The 13,746-nt window shown below is 36.4% G+C and overlaps 1 protein-coding gene across 8 annotated transcripts in view; it reads left to right on the top strand.

The window, feature by feature from the left end:
- Positions 1–13,746, top strand: part of TBCK (TBC1 domain containing kinase) — a 213,167-nt gene that overhangs the window by 42,945 nt on the left and 156,476 nt on the right. For 5 of the 8 annotated variants that reach the window (XM_087437761.1, XM_087437762.1, XM_014784608.2 and 2 more), the window contains one exon: positions 12,569–12,683. The exons of 2 other annotated variants lie outside the window; for them this stretch is intronic. In XM_087437761.1, the coding sequence (XP_087293887.1) occupies positions 12,569–12,683 (115 nt within the window). Of the gene's footprint in view, positions 1–2,459; positions 2,560–12,568; positions 12,684–13,746 lie in introns of those variants that run through there. One more of the 8 variants, XM_087437767.1, reaches the window with a different exon arrangement.

Below are 13,746 nucleotides of genomic sequence, written 5' to 3' on the forward strand. Positions count from 1 at the left end.
TTAAGAATATGAGACTCCTCAAAATCTGGGACTTTATATTGTTCTTTATTTCCTTGTGAAATTTTATTTTAAATATGTCCACAGCTTTCCTGGTAAAATACTATACTGTGCTTAGCTATTAAAAGTCTGGAGGAGGGGCTGGCCTGGTGACGCAGCAGTTAAGTGTGCCCATTCAGCTTCGGTGGCCCGGGGTTCGCAGGTCCGGATCCCAGGTGCGCACTGACACACCAGGCCATACTGTGGCAGTGTCCCATATAAAGTAGAGGAAGATGGGCATGGATGTTAGCCCAGGGTCAGTCTTCCTCAGCAAAAAAAGAGGAGGATTGGCATCAGATGTTAGCTCAGGGCTAGTCTTCCTCACACACAAAAAAAAAATGTCTAGAGGAGAAAATGTCTTTCAACAGATAAATGGATAAACAAATCACAGTATGTCCATTCAGTGAAATACTACTCAGCAATAAAAAGAAATGGACTGGTAATGCTGGCAGCAATATGGATGAATCTTGAGAACATCATGCTGAGTAAAAGAAGCTAGACACAAAATAATGCTGTATCATTCCATTTATTTGAAACTCTTGAAAAGGCAAATTTAATCCATAGTGATAGAGAGCAGATCAGTGGTTGCTTGGAGCTGGAGGTAGGTTATGGGGATTGGCTAGGAAGGGGAATAAGAGAATCTTTTATTTTGTTTTATTTTTAATTTTTTTATTGAGGTCGCATTGGTTTTTAACATATAAATTTCATGTGTACATCATTATATTTTGACTTCTGTATAGACATCGTGTTCACCACCAATAGTCTAGTTTCCATCCGTGACCACACACGTGTGCCCTTTACCCCTTTCACCCTCCCCCCACCCACCTTCTCCTCTAGTAACCACCAATCTGTTCTCTATGTGTTTGTTTACCATAAAAAAGATGAAATCTTGTCATTTGTGACAACATGGATGGAACTTGAGGGTATTATGCTAAGCAAAATAAGTCAGATGGAGAAAGAACATTTTTGAGATGATGGAAATGTTCTGTTTCTTGATTGTGGCAGCACTTATCCTGGTGTGTACATTTGTCAAAACTCTTCTAATGGTACATTTAAAATGAGTGTATTTTATTGTACATAATTTATATCTAAATAAAGATCATTTAAAGAAAAATATGAAGGAGGAGTTGCTCTGTTATAATCATGTCATGATGAAGAAAAACAAGCCACATGATGTTACCCGCATCTTTTTTTTTATTGTGGTAACACTGGTTTATAACACTGTATAAATTTCAGATGTACATCGTAATACTTCTCTTTCTGCATAGATTACATCATGTTCACCACCCAAATACTAATTACAATCCATCACCACACACACGTGCCTAATCATCCCTTTCGCCCTCCTCTCTCCCTACTTCCCCTCTGGTAACAACCAATCCAACCTCTGTCTCTATGTGTTTATTTGTTATTGTTTTTATCTTCTACTTATGAGTGAGATCATACAGTATTTGACCTTCTCCCACTGACTTATTTCACTTAGCATAATACCCTCAATGTCCATCCATGTTGTCACAAATGGCTGGATTTCATCGTTTCTTATGGCTGAGTAGTATTCCATTGTGTATATATACCACATCTTCTTTATCCATTCGTCCCTTGATGGGTGCTTAGGTTGCTTCCAAGTCTTGGCTATTGTGAATAACGCTGCAGTGAACACAGGGGTGCATGTATCTTTACACATTGGTGTTTTCATGTTCTTGGGATAAATACCCAGCAGTGGAACAGCTGGATCATATGGTAGTTCTATCCTTAATTTTTTGAGGAACTCTCATACACTGCTGGTGGAAGCGCAAACTGGTGCAGTCACATGCATCTTTGTAACCAACTATACTAATATCCTATGGCTACTGCAACAGATTACCACAAATTGAGGGGATTAAAACAACAGAAATTTATTCTCTCACGGTTATGGAGACCAGAAGTCAGAAATCAATGTGTTGGCAGGGCCCACTCCCGCTAGAGGCTCCTGGGAAGAATCCTTCCTTGCCTCTTCCAGCTTCTGATAGCTGTCAGCGTTCCTTGGCTTCCTTACTTGTGGCCACACCACTCCAATTTCTGCTTCCATCATCGCATCTTCTCCTCCTCTGTGTGTATCTTCTCTGTGTGTCTGTCTCGTAAGGACACTCAGCATTGGATTTTGTGCCTTCCTGGATAATCCATGATGATCTCCTCATATGCAAAGACCCTTTTTCCAAATAAGGTAGCATTCACAACTTCCAAGGATTAGGATATGGACATATTTTTGGGAGGGCTACCATTTAGATTATGTCAACTACTATTATTATTCATTAATATGATACTTTTTTGTGACTTGGTAAAAGATAACAGTCCTTCAATTTTTAAACGTATTCTGGGGTCATTATGGGATTCTATAGGTAAAAGCATTTTCTTTCTCTCTCTTCTACAGCTTGCTGGAATGAGTCTGATCTTCTTTGCATCACAACATTAAGACTTGTGATTCTAGTTGAAGGGAGAAATAGAACAGACTCATTCAGATGATCTGGCTTAGGAATGAGCTGGGTAGGTAAGCAAAGCTCCCTCGAGTTCAACATTAGGTTTAGGGACAAAGTCCCAGCTAGTAAAGTGTTATCTTTCCTTGTTCTGCCTTCTCTATGGATGCATCATAAGAACCTTACAAAGTCAGTAGAAGTAGTTAAGAATAAAATTTGAGTGTTTTTGGATTCTTTGATCAAAATATGATCATTATATCACCTCAATTTCTGATTAGTAGAATAGAAACTATGAATAAGGGATTTTCATCAATCATATTGCTTATAATTTGCTTAAGACAGACCAATACATCATTGAACTGAACATTTCAATTTGACAGACTTTTGTTTGCACTGTGCTGTCTTGCAGACACTGTACTAAACAAGTACGTAAATGCAGGCCCTCTCCCATTCACTGTTGTGATGGGTTGGGGTAGGGTAACAGATTACCTAAAACATGTAAAATGTTGGTCTACTTAAAAAATGTGAATTGGTCTCAAATCAAAATTCTGAACTGTAATAGAAATTTGTTCATTCTTTGTTCACACAGTAATATGTAAATAAATTTAAGTTTAATAAAAAAGAAAACTTTGGAATGAGCTAGGGTACAGATCCAACCAAGTATGAGCCATCATAGTTTCTGTCTTAGAGAAAAATTACAGCCCTCTGTCGTCCCCCAGTGCTGCCAGGGCATGGAAAGTGGGAGTTACTACCCAGTGCCTTTGTACTGCCAGTATCAGTAACTATGGTAAAAGAAATGTTTTTGGAGGGTCTGTGCCACGATAGTAAAGCTGCTTGAAAGAAGAGAACATGGATGGGGTAGAAGTATCCACTTTACCTCGGAGTCCTCTAGTCCTGCTTGTCAAATGGTGATTTTATTCTGTCAGAGAAATTAGAAAAATGTTCTGCTGATTTGATTGTGTCATGGAAATAGTTGGAGAGCCCAGTTTACAATCTGTGTTAATTTATAGAAAAAAAAATATATATATATATTCATAGTAACAAAATGGTGTTATATAGTTTATTATAAAGACCCTGGTTTTTTTTGAGGCAGACTTGGACTTTTTGTATGTTTTGTTTTGCTTTTAAGATAGTCAGGATTCTGTGGAGGACCGATAGCTCACTGATCTCCATTTAGCCCTTTTGGTGTTGTATTTCCCACTTTATAAATTTGCAAACTGAGTGAGGATGAAATTGGAACATTCTCCAAGCATAGCAAATCATTGACAGAGTCTCCTGTCTTTGTGTCTGAACCCCACACCACTAGACTATGCTTTCCGTATGTATTTTGATCTTATCAAATTAATTTTCTACTGAGAAAGGAAAGTTATCTGGTATTCAGGTTGGAGAGTTAATTTCCCAGTTTATTGTGTCCCATTGAGAATTAGTCACATTCCAGACTTAGAGCTTTCAACTTTGGTTACTTTTGAGTGAGAATTGAATTGTAAAATATGCACAGTCTCACAACTTAGGGACAGTTGGACTGATTTGTTTTTTTAGACCTCTTACAAAATAATTTTAGGTAAGCAGTTAATCACAGTAGCTTCTATTTCAAAACCTCTGACTCTGAGGCAAATGAATTCTTAAAGTTAGCCTGGATTGGTGTCCTTTCAGGCTAGAACATGTGTGCCCAGCAGTGAAATGAGTTATTTCCTTTTTCAATTCCAAAAGCTTTCTTTTTTTTTTTTCCTTTAGAAAAAATTGCTCTGTCAATATTGTCATATTTTTTAAAAATGTCAAAATTTAGTAAGTGATAAGTAGCAAATTAAGAGCCTCAGACATTAGCTCATCCCTGAAAATGCCTCCTCTCCAGATTCTGGAATCATAAACCAGCAGATCATTAAAAATTATTTACTAGTTGAGGTCTTTTGTCTTGAAGTTATAGGAGGTTAGGTTAAATATAACACAGGGTTATACAGTTGTATTGTTATCTGAACATTAATCATTAGTATTTTCTCTTTCCATTTCTTAAATCACACAGTAGCTAACTATATTTCATCTGTGTTTCCTCTCCCGTAACAATTTACCTCAGGCTGATACCAAATAAGGAAAGTTTTAGACCAAAAGGAAAATTTCTGTGAGAGTGATCAGCTTTTATAAGGTGAAAGAACATCTTGAACTCATAGAATCCACAAGTGTGTTTCCTCCCTCAGTTTGCTGACAGTGTGGGTGTTTTGGCTTTTGGAGTGGCCCTTAGAACTATTGTGGATTATGGATCTGAGGAAATAGCGTGTGTGGTTTTAGTTACCACCTATACCTGAATGACTTCCAAATCTATCTCAGTAACCCTGACCTCTCATTCTCTTTCTTGGCCTCTTTTTGTTGCAAAATGAATAACATCTCTTGGAAACATTGCAAATTCTGAAAAGAACTGATGGTTTGAGGCTTATAGGAATTTCTTCTTATTTTATTTTTTAATATCTTTATTGAGGTATAATTGATATAGAAGAAAACTGCACATATTTAATGTGTACATTTGATGAGTTTGGACATAGGCGTACAGCTATGAAACCATGAAGGTTAATAGACATGTCCATCACCTCCAAAAGTTTCCTTGTGTCCTTTTTATTTTTGTGTGTGATAGGAACACTTAACAGGAGAGCTACGTTCTTAACAAATTTTTAAGTGCATAATACAGTATTGTTAACTATAAGCACTACGTTGTACAGCAGATCTCTAGCGCTTACGCATCTTGTATAGTTGAAACTTTATACCAGTTGAACAACTCTCATTTTCTTCTCTCCTCATCCCCTGGTAACCACCGTTCTAGTCTCTACTTCTATCAGTTTGACTGTTTTAGACACCTCATATAAGCAGAATCATTCAGTATTTGTCCTGTGTCTGTTATTTCACTCTGCATAATGTCCTCTAGGTTCATCCATGTGGTCGCAAATGGCAGAATTTTCTTTCCTTTTTTAAGGATGAATAATATTCTATTGTATGTGTATATCACATTTTCTTTATCTATGAGGCATTTGGGTTGTAAAAGAGAATCTTTATGGTATGTTTTAAATCTGACAGAGTTAGTCCTCCCCAATGTTTTTTTTCCCGGTATTTTTTAATATATTTTTGCGTAGTTATCATTCTTACCACACAAAAAAAAGGGACACAAGGAAGCTGTTGGAGGTGGTGGGTATGTCTTGTGCCTTGATTGTGGTGATGGTTTCACGGGTGTATGCACATGTCCAAACTCATCAAATTGTGTACGTTAAATATGTGCAGTTTTTAGTACATCAATTATACCTCAATAAAACTGTTTCAAAAGTAATAAAAACTCCTAAAAGACACTAAAGTAGACTTGAACAAAAGGAAATACTTCCCTTTTCCTTGGATGGAATAACTCAAATTCATAAAGATCTTGTCTCCCCTAGATAATATGCAAATTTAGTGTGAACCCAATTCAAATACTAACAAGTATTTATTGGTATTTTTAAGTCAGAAAAATTGATTGTAGGAATCTGTTGTAACGACTTAGTCTAATTCACAGTTTTAGCCAGATGTTAATGAGATTATTTCATTACCCACTGTACCGTAGTTCATTCTTCTTTCAGTAAATAAAAGACTAGAAGGAGAGGTGTGTTTTAATCAGATGAGTACATTTTTTGGATAGCCGTTGTGTGAACTTGAGCAATTTATATTTTCTTGACTTACTGAAGGATTGTACCTCTCTTATAAATGAAGTTAACACTGTTGATCCATTGCTAGTATGATATACTTTTTTGAGCTGTTATTTTGTTAATGGTGAAGAATTTAATCTTATTATCTGCACCCTCTTGTACCATCATGTGATGTCACTGTATGCATTTATTGAACACCTATTCTTTGATACATATTTATTGGACACCTACCTTATAGGCACTATGATAGGCACAGGGATTCCAAATTGAATAAGCTAATACCTGCCTCAAGGTACAGGGAGAGAGACAAGCCCATACAGAAATTACCATAGAATTAATAAGCCCTGCTCCTACATACTGTCAGAATACGGAGAAGTGCAGCTCTACCTGGGGTAGAGCCATTGGATGAGAGGCCAGTAAGGACCCTGGCAAAAAAAATATTGAAATGACAGAAAAGGTCTAGACTAAAGAAGGATGTCAAAAAGGAGCTGGTTGAGATAATAGAGGAGACTTAGAGAACAGGGGTCTCAAGGTCTTGATGGGGTTAAAGAGCAGGTCCTCAGGAAAGAGGAACAGAGAAGTATAGGAGATTGTCATTGAAAAGTAAGATGTTTTAAGTAAATAGAGGTTGAGCAATGTCTCATTGTGACAAACTACCTGTATTTGAGGATATTGGCTGGGTTAGATGAAAATCTGTGGCTATGAGCATGTGAAGCCAGCCAATCCTTATAGATATTAAACTCTTGATCTTAGCCTCAGTATGTTTTAACAAACTAAGCTAAACAGCTACAGATAATTCAAGGGTGATTGAATCAGAAGCACACAGTGTAAATTTCCTTTGAAATACTTATGGAAAAGGATAAACAAAATATTCTCATAACCTGATGATAATAACCTAATAGATTTAAAATTCATTAAGCCATGTTCAAAATTCAAATATGACCAAGTTGACTCATGCCTGGAAATTATCAGCGTTCATTCTTGCTGACAGTGGTGATGGGAGTGATTTTTTTTTTTTTTGTGAGGAAGATCAGCCCTGAGCTAACATCTGTGCTAATCCTCCTCTTTTTGCTGAGGAAGACCGGCTCTGAGCTAACATCTATTGCCAATCCTCCTCCTTTTTTTTTTCCCCCCAAAGCCCCAGTGGATAGTTGTATGTCATAGTTGCACATCCCTCTAGTTGCTGTATGTGGGATGCGGCCTCAGCATGGCCAGAGAAGCAGTGCGTCGGTGCGCGCCTGGCATCCGAACCCCGGCCACCAGTAGCGGAGCCCGTGCACCCAACTGCTAAGCCACGGGGCCGGCCCTTCTTTTTTAGTTTTTAATCTTATTTTCCCAAGATTTTTTATTTTTGTAGATCCATTTTGGTGTCACCAACGTAATAAATAAATTTTCATGTTTTCTTTTCCTCTTGAGACAGAGGAAAAGGATGATTAATTCTCATCTGCTATCTTAATTTTTTTGTTGTTGTTTTTGTGAGGAGATCAGCCCTGTGCTAACATCTGCCAATCCTCCTCTTTTTTTGCTCAGGAAGACTGGCCCTGGGCTAACATCTGTCCCCATCTTCCTCCACTTTATATGGGACACCGCCACAGCATGGCTTGTCAAGCAGCGCGTTGGTGCACGCCCGGGATCCGAACCGGTGAACCCCGGGCCGCCGCAGCAGAGTGCGCGGACTTAACTGCTTGCGCCACCGGGCCGGCCCCTGCTATCTTAATTATTGAGTTATAATTGTATTGAAATTCTGTGGGATTCAACTGTGTTAAAATTGTCACTTTATAAACCTGTCTTTCCAGCTATACTGTAGGTTTCTTCATTGTGTAGATCGATTCTTCCTCTTGGTATCCATGGAGCCTGAAAACACAGGAGCCTAAAAACACAGTACCAAGCAACTAATAGCCGTTTAATTGATGCATTTGAGTATAAGTGAAAGTATCTTAAAACGTCATCTTGCTTTATTAGAAATTATTAATCATATTATTTTGAAAGCTACATTTTGGTCGTATCTATGTATTTATAATCATCAAGGATACTTATGCTCATTAAGCTTTTCATAGTGTCAGGGACAATGGTCACAAAGTAAATGCACCCTCCCAGTCTCTAGGAGTAACAGTAGTAACTGAAAATTTCAAAAGGGACGAGAATATTTTCTGACTTGAAGTTTAATTTACATTTTCCAAGTTAGTGATGGATTTCTCTGTTAACAAGATTCTGACTTGGGAGTTGTGTAGGGTAAAGTTCTGTGTCCCCTGCCGACATCTTTTTCTTTTTCAATTGTGTGAATCCCATTCTCTTAACTCTCCTTCTAGAGTCCATTTTCACTTAAACTGTAACATACTAACTACTACTGGACATAACGATTTTTTTTTACCTTGCTTTTGCATTATAATTGCATTAGCTACTTCAAAATGATTTTTAAAAAGATTTCATAGTCTAAGTTAAAATAAATTTTAAAATTAAAACCTGGAAGTACAAAAGAACAGCAAAGCAAATCTGATGTACTGTGTGATTTAAACTGAAGAGTACTGAGTCCATTAACTGATTCATATGTAGTCTCAAGTAATAGCTAAAAAAAGACATGTCATGAGCTTCAGCTATGTTTGAATTTTTAAAAATTATTTCAGTGTATATGCTCATCAGTTTGATAATAGCATGAATATGTGCTTTTTGACATGCAAGTATTTTCCGATTATGTCTTACAATCAATTAGCAAAGGCAAGTAGAGAAAGTAGAACATGCAGTCTTCTGTCTTCAGCTGTTTCAGAACTGGTTTAATGGAAGAATCACCTTAAAGATTTGGTTTTAATTTCACGAAAGACGTCTATATTGAAGTAGTGTGCAACTGAGGTCCTCTAGTGTCGCAGCTGAATATGACATCAGCTTTTAAGATTTTGTGAATTGCGTGCGTGTGTGTGTGTGTGTGTGTGTGTGTGTGTGTGTTAGAGGAAGAGAGGAAGAGAACAAGGGCAAGAGAGATTCTACTCTAAAGGTGACTCAGAGCCACATGAGCTCAGAACACTAGGTTCTTACGTTTTATTCGTTAATCATCTCAAGGAAAGTTTTTCTTTGTTTTTCAGAGGGGAGGGGTTTGCATTCTTTCATGCACACATATTTATCAATGTAATTATAGTAGTTTTAAAGTTTGGAGTCTTTTCCTTTACATAGTTGGTTTATTTTCTGAGGATGTTTATGAAAACTATTAATTCCAAATTGATCTTCACACCTTCCCTATTTGCTTAAGACTGGCTGTTGTGGCGCTTTAATATGGGAGACACTGTTTGATAAAGAGGAATAGTTTACAGGTCAGTTTAAATAAGCATTCTTTATAAATAGTAACTTTTATTGTTTCTTTTTTACACACTTCATGGGGAATATCAATTTATTGCTTTATTTTAAAATACAGTTGACAACCAGGAATTACCAGACATTTGTGGAAAAAATAGGTTGAGAGAAAGAGAGCCAAGGGAGGAAGAAAAGAACTTATCTCAGAGGAAATGAAGATAACACACTTTCTTGTTTCCTAAATTAAAAGAATTCTAGTAAGTATCCTCAGAGAGACTCAAAAGAGTAAGGTATCCATAACCAAAGAGTGGATTTATTGAAAAGAAACAGCTAGAGAAAAGAAGAGAGATCCTGGAAATTAAATAATATAATGGATAGGGCTAAAGGCCATGCTTGTAGGAAGTAAAACAGAAAGTTGGTACAGAGAATAGATCCAGTTTTCATCAGCTTGCTAAGAGTTGCAATCAAAGATACAGTAGAGGGAGAAAATAATCAAAGACATGACAAATCCACTTTTCCGTGTTAATGTTTCTGTGTTAATGGAACATGGGAGACTTCAGATTAAAAGGGCACACCTAATGCTTACTAGCACAAATATGCAAATGCCCACACTCTAGACATACTGTGCTAAAATTTTATGAGTCTAAAGATAAAGTACAAAAGAATCCTAAAAGCTTCCAAAGAGGAATAAAAGGGTATCTACAACAAAATTAGAATCAGACTGACTTAAGACTTCTTGCCATAATGAAGAACACTTGAAGACAGTGGAGAAATTCTTCCCAAGTTTAAGGACAAGAATAAGATATTTTAAGACATGCCATGCTTTAAAATTTCCTATGAAATTTTATGCCACCCTTACGAAAAATTTTCTCATGGATGTATTCCACCTAAATAAAGTGAAATACAAAAGAATAAATAAGAAGTATAAAAAATAATAGTAGCTGATGATAACCTTCATGAATAGAGTTATAATTATAAAATTATAGTATCCATTAAATCCACGTGACTGAGACATTTTCTCTTGAGAGCTAGGGGTTAAGTGGCTTAGGTTTATATTTCCTTCCCTGATTAGTTCTGCAGTGCATATTTAGTAATCGTAGTACAACAGTGTGCCAGTCACCTCCCATCTGTCTCAGAGTAAAAGCCAAAGGCTGTACAGTGGCCTAAATGGCCTTACATGATCTGGCTCCCTGCGACCTCTCTGACCACCTCATCTCCTACCCTTTGCTTACTCTACTGCATGCACAATGGCTTCATTGCACTTTTTTGAACTTACTGTGCCCTCTGCCTGAATCACACATTTCCCAGAGAGCTACGTGTCTTTTTCACTTCCTTTAGGTTTCTGCACAAATGTTGCCTCACTGAGAACTTCCTTGATCATACTCTACATATAAAGCAACCTGCTACCGTACATTCTCTCGTCTCTTCCCTACTTTTTCTCCTTAGCATTTAATCACTGTATGTCATATTATGTATTGTTTGTTTAACCTTCAAGAAAGGAATGCAGGTTTCTTTTATCTCATTTATAAAATTTGATAATGTAGAAATAATATAACTAATAAAAATCAGGAGTTGGGAAGGTTGTGAAAGTATGTTAATTAGATCATCTTGTGTAGTGAAGAGAGTTAATTATATTAAATAAAAATCTAACCACCAGAAGAACTGAAAACAGAAACTGCTAAGGGTGGTTACCTCTGGAAAGTCAGACTAGGATGAGAGGAGAGAGAGATTTTAGCTTTTCATCTCTGGTTCTTTCTTCTGGTTTTAATTTAGAATTTTTAATTGGGAGTCATATGCAACTATTTTTCTAAAATTTTATTCAGCCTGCTTTTTTTTAATATCAGGTTTATTGAGGTATAATTTACACACCTTAGAATTTTCCCTTTTTAGTGTATAGTTCAATCACTTTGACAAACGCAGTCTTGTAACCATTATCAAAATCAAGAATAGAGCACTTCCATCACACAAAATTTCCTCATACTCCTTTATAGTCAACCCATCCCCCCACCGAAGCCCATGACAAACAGTGATCTGTTATTCCATCCTTTTACTTTTAACTTACATCTTTTATTTAATGTGGGTTTCTTGTAGACTGAATATAATTGAATCTTAATTCTTATCCAATCTGACAATCTTTTTCTTTTAATTGGTGGGTTTAGACCATTTACATTTAATGTAATGGTTGATATGTCTGAATTAAAATCTGCTAGTTGTTTTCTAATTGTTCCATTTGTTCTTTGTTCTTTTTTCCTTTTATTCTGCCTGCTTTTGGTTTGATTTTTTTCATAATTCCATTTTATCTCCACTGTTAGCTTGTTATTTATACTTCTTTTAAAAATTACTTTTAGTGGTTACCTGCAGATATTAATTTAATTTTTTAAAGTCTGATTAAAAATATCAAAAAATGGGTAGAAAAGAAATCTATTCGAAAATGTTAATATTGGTGATTTGGGGGAGTGGGTTTGAATTAGGCTTCCCTACTTTTCTGTATATCATTCCTAACTTCCTCCATGAATGATGTTTGATTAAAAAAAAAAAATTGGAGCAAGAGGGAGAGGAAGGGAGAGAGAGAAAGAAAGAAACTGGGCATCCCTGTGGTAGATGGTTTAGAGAGAACAGGGTAAGAATTAAAGAGAAATGTCTGATAAATCATAAGTTACTGGAGGTTGCTTTGTGGATTGATACGGAAATTGAGCTCACGTCTGTCTACCATAAAATATAGCTATTTTTCAGGGACTTAGGTATTTTGTCTTGAGCAGGATAGGTGGTTTTCGTTGACTTAGTTCTGCCATGTATCTGAAACTTTCCTGGTAATTTGGCAAAGCCAGACCTCCAGAAGGTCAGTTGCATACCAACAAAATTAAACTCCCTTCCTGGAAGAACAAATTCTGCCATTAGAATAGCCTTTAGAAAACTGTAGGATCTTTGTCAGATCAATTCTCCTGTAATCGGAAAATCCAAAATACATACAAGTGGATATTTTAGAAAATGTATAGGTTCTATTTTCTCTGAGTAGAGGAGGAACAGTGAAAATATAACTTTTCAAATTTTATCACTAAACTTCATTTTTTCCCTTAAAACAGGTTCTGTATCTGCTTTTTAATTGGTCTGTTGATCTGTGACTTTTTGCTTTCTTTGTAGCTATTCGAGGGTTTTGTGCATAGCATTTGAGGTGCTTCAGGGCTTACAGTATATGAACAGACATGGGATAGTACACCGGGCACTGTCTCCTCATAATATCCTTTTGGACCGAAAGGTAATCATCAGATAATTCATTAAATATTTGTTTGTTATTTGAGGTCGGAAGCTACTGAAATCAGGCCCACTTAGTTAATCGGAGGGACTATAGAATAAGAATATGTTTTAAGAATATTTATAATGAAAAGACTATATGAAAGTGATGTACTTGTGGTTGTTAGAAAAAAACAACTATCTTTAAGTTATGTAAATCCATGTGTCTTTTACATGCATTGTTCTTTTTTTCCTAAGACTCATTTTCTAACTTCATGTTTTGTTTTTCATTTCATTCATTTTCTAAAAGATACGCATTGTAGCTTCCCAATCCACCCCTTCTCTGAATTAGCTTTCTTAAGAAGAAAGCAAATTTCTTAAGAAGAAAGCCTCTCTGACTATTTCCATTGAATATTTTTTCTCATAGAACAATTGCATTGTATTTTCTCTTCTTGATTCTTCTCCTTCCCTATTTCCTCTTCTTTTTTTTTTTTTTGTGAGGAAGATCAGCCCTGAGCTAACATCCATGCTAATCCTCCTCTTTTTGCTGAGGAAGACCGGCTCTGAGCTGACATCTATTGCCAATCCTCCTCCTTTCTTTTTTTCCCCCCAAAGCCCCAGTAGATAGTTGTATGTCATAGTTGCGCATCATTCTAATTGCTGTATGTGGGACGCGGCCTCAGCATGGCCCAGGATCTGAATCCGGGCCGCCAGTAGCAGAGCGTGCGCACTTAACCGCTAAGCCACAGGGCTGGCCCCATATTTCCTCTTCTATACTTTATTCCCCACTTGTCTTTGTTTATCAGTGTTTATACCTTCCAAACTTTCAGTACCATTACCTTATGGTATTAAAAATTACAAATGATAAAATGGTGCTCATTAATTTCATATTTATGGCAGTAGACTATCTAACCAATCTGAATTGTTTTAAAATATAAACATTTTTTAATGCTAGGAAGTAAAGTTCGTGAGAAAAAGAAAACAAACCAATTTTATTTTATTTATTTATTTTTTTTTTTGTGAGAGAGATCAGCCCTGAGCTAACATCCAATGCCAATCCTCATCTTTTTTTGCCAAGGAAGATTGGC

This window comes from Ceratotherium simum, chromosome 12 (assembly GCF_057802395.1).
Source record: "Ceratotherium simum simum isolate JZ-2026a chromosome 12, ASM5780239v1, whole genome shotgun sequence".
Classification (NCBI taxonomy): domain Eukaryota; kingdom Metazoa; phylum Chordata; class Mammalia; order Perissodactyla; family Rhinocerotidae; genus Ceratotherium; species Ceratotherium simum.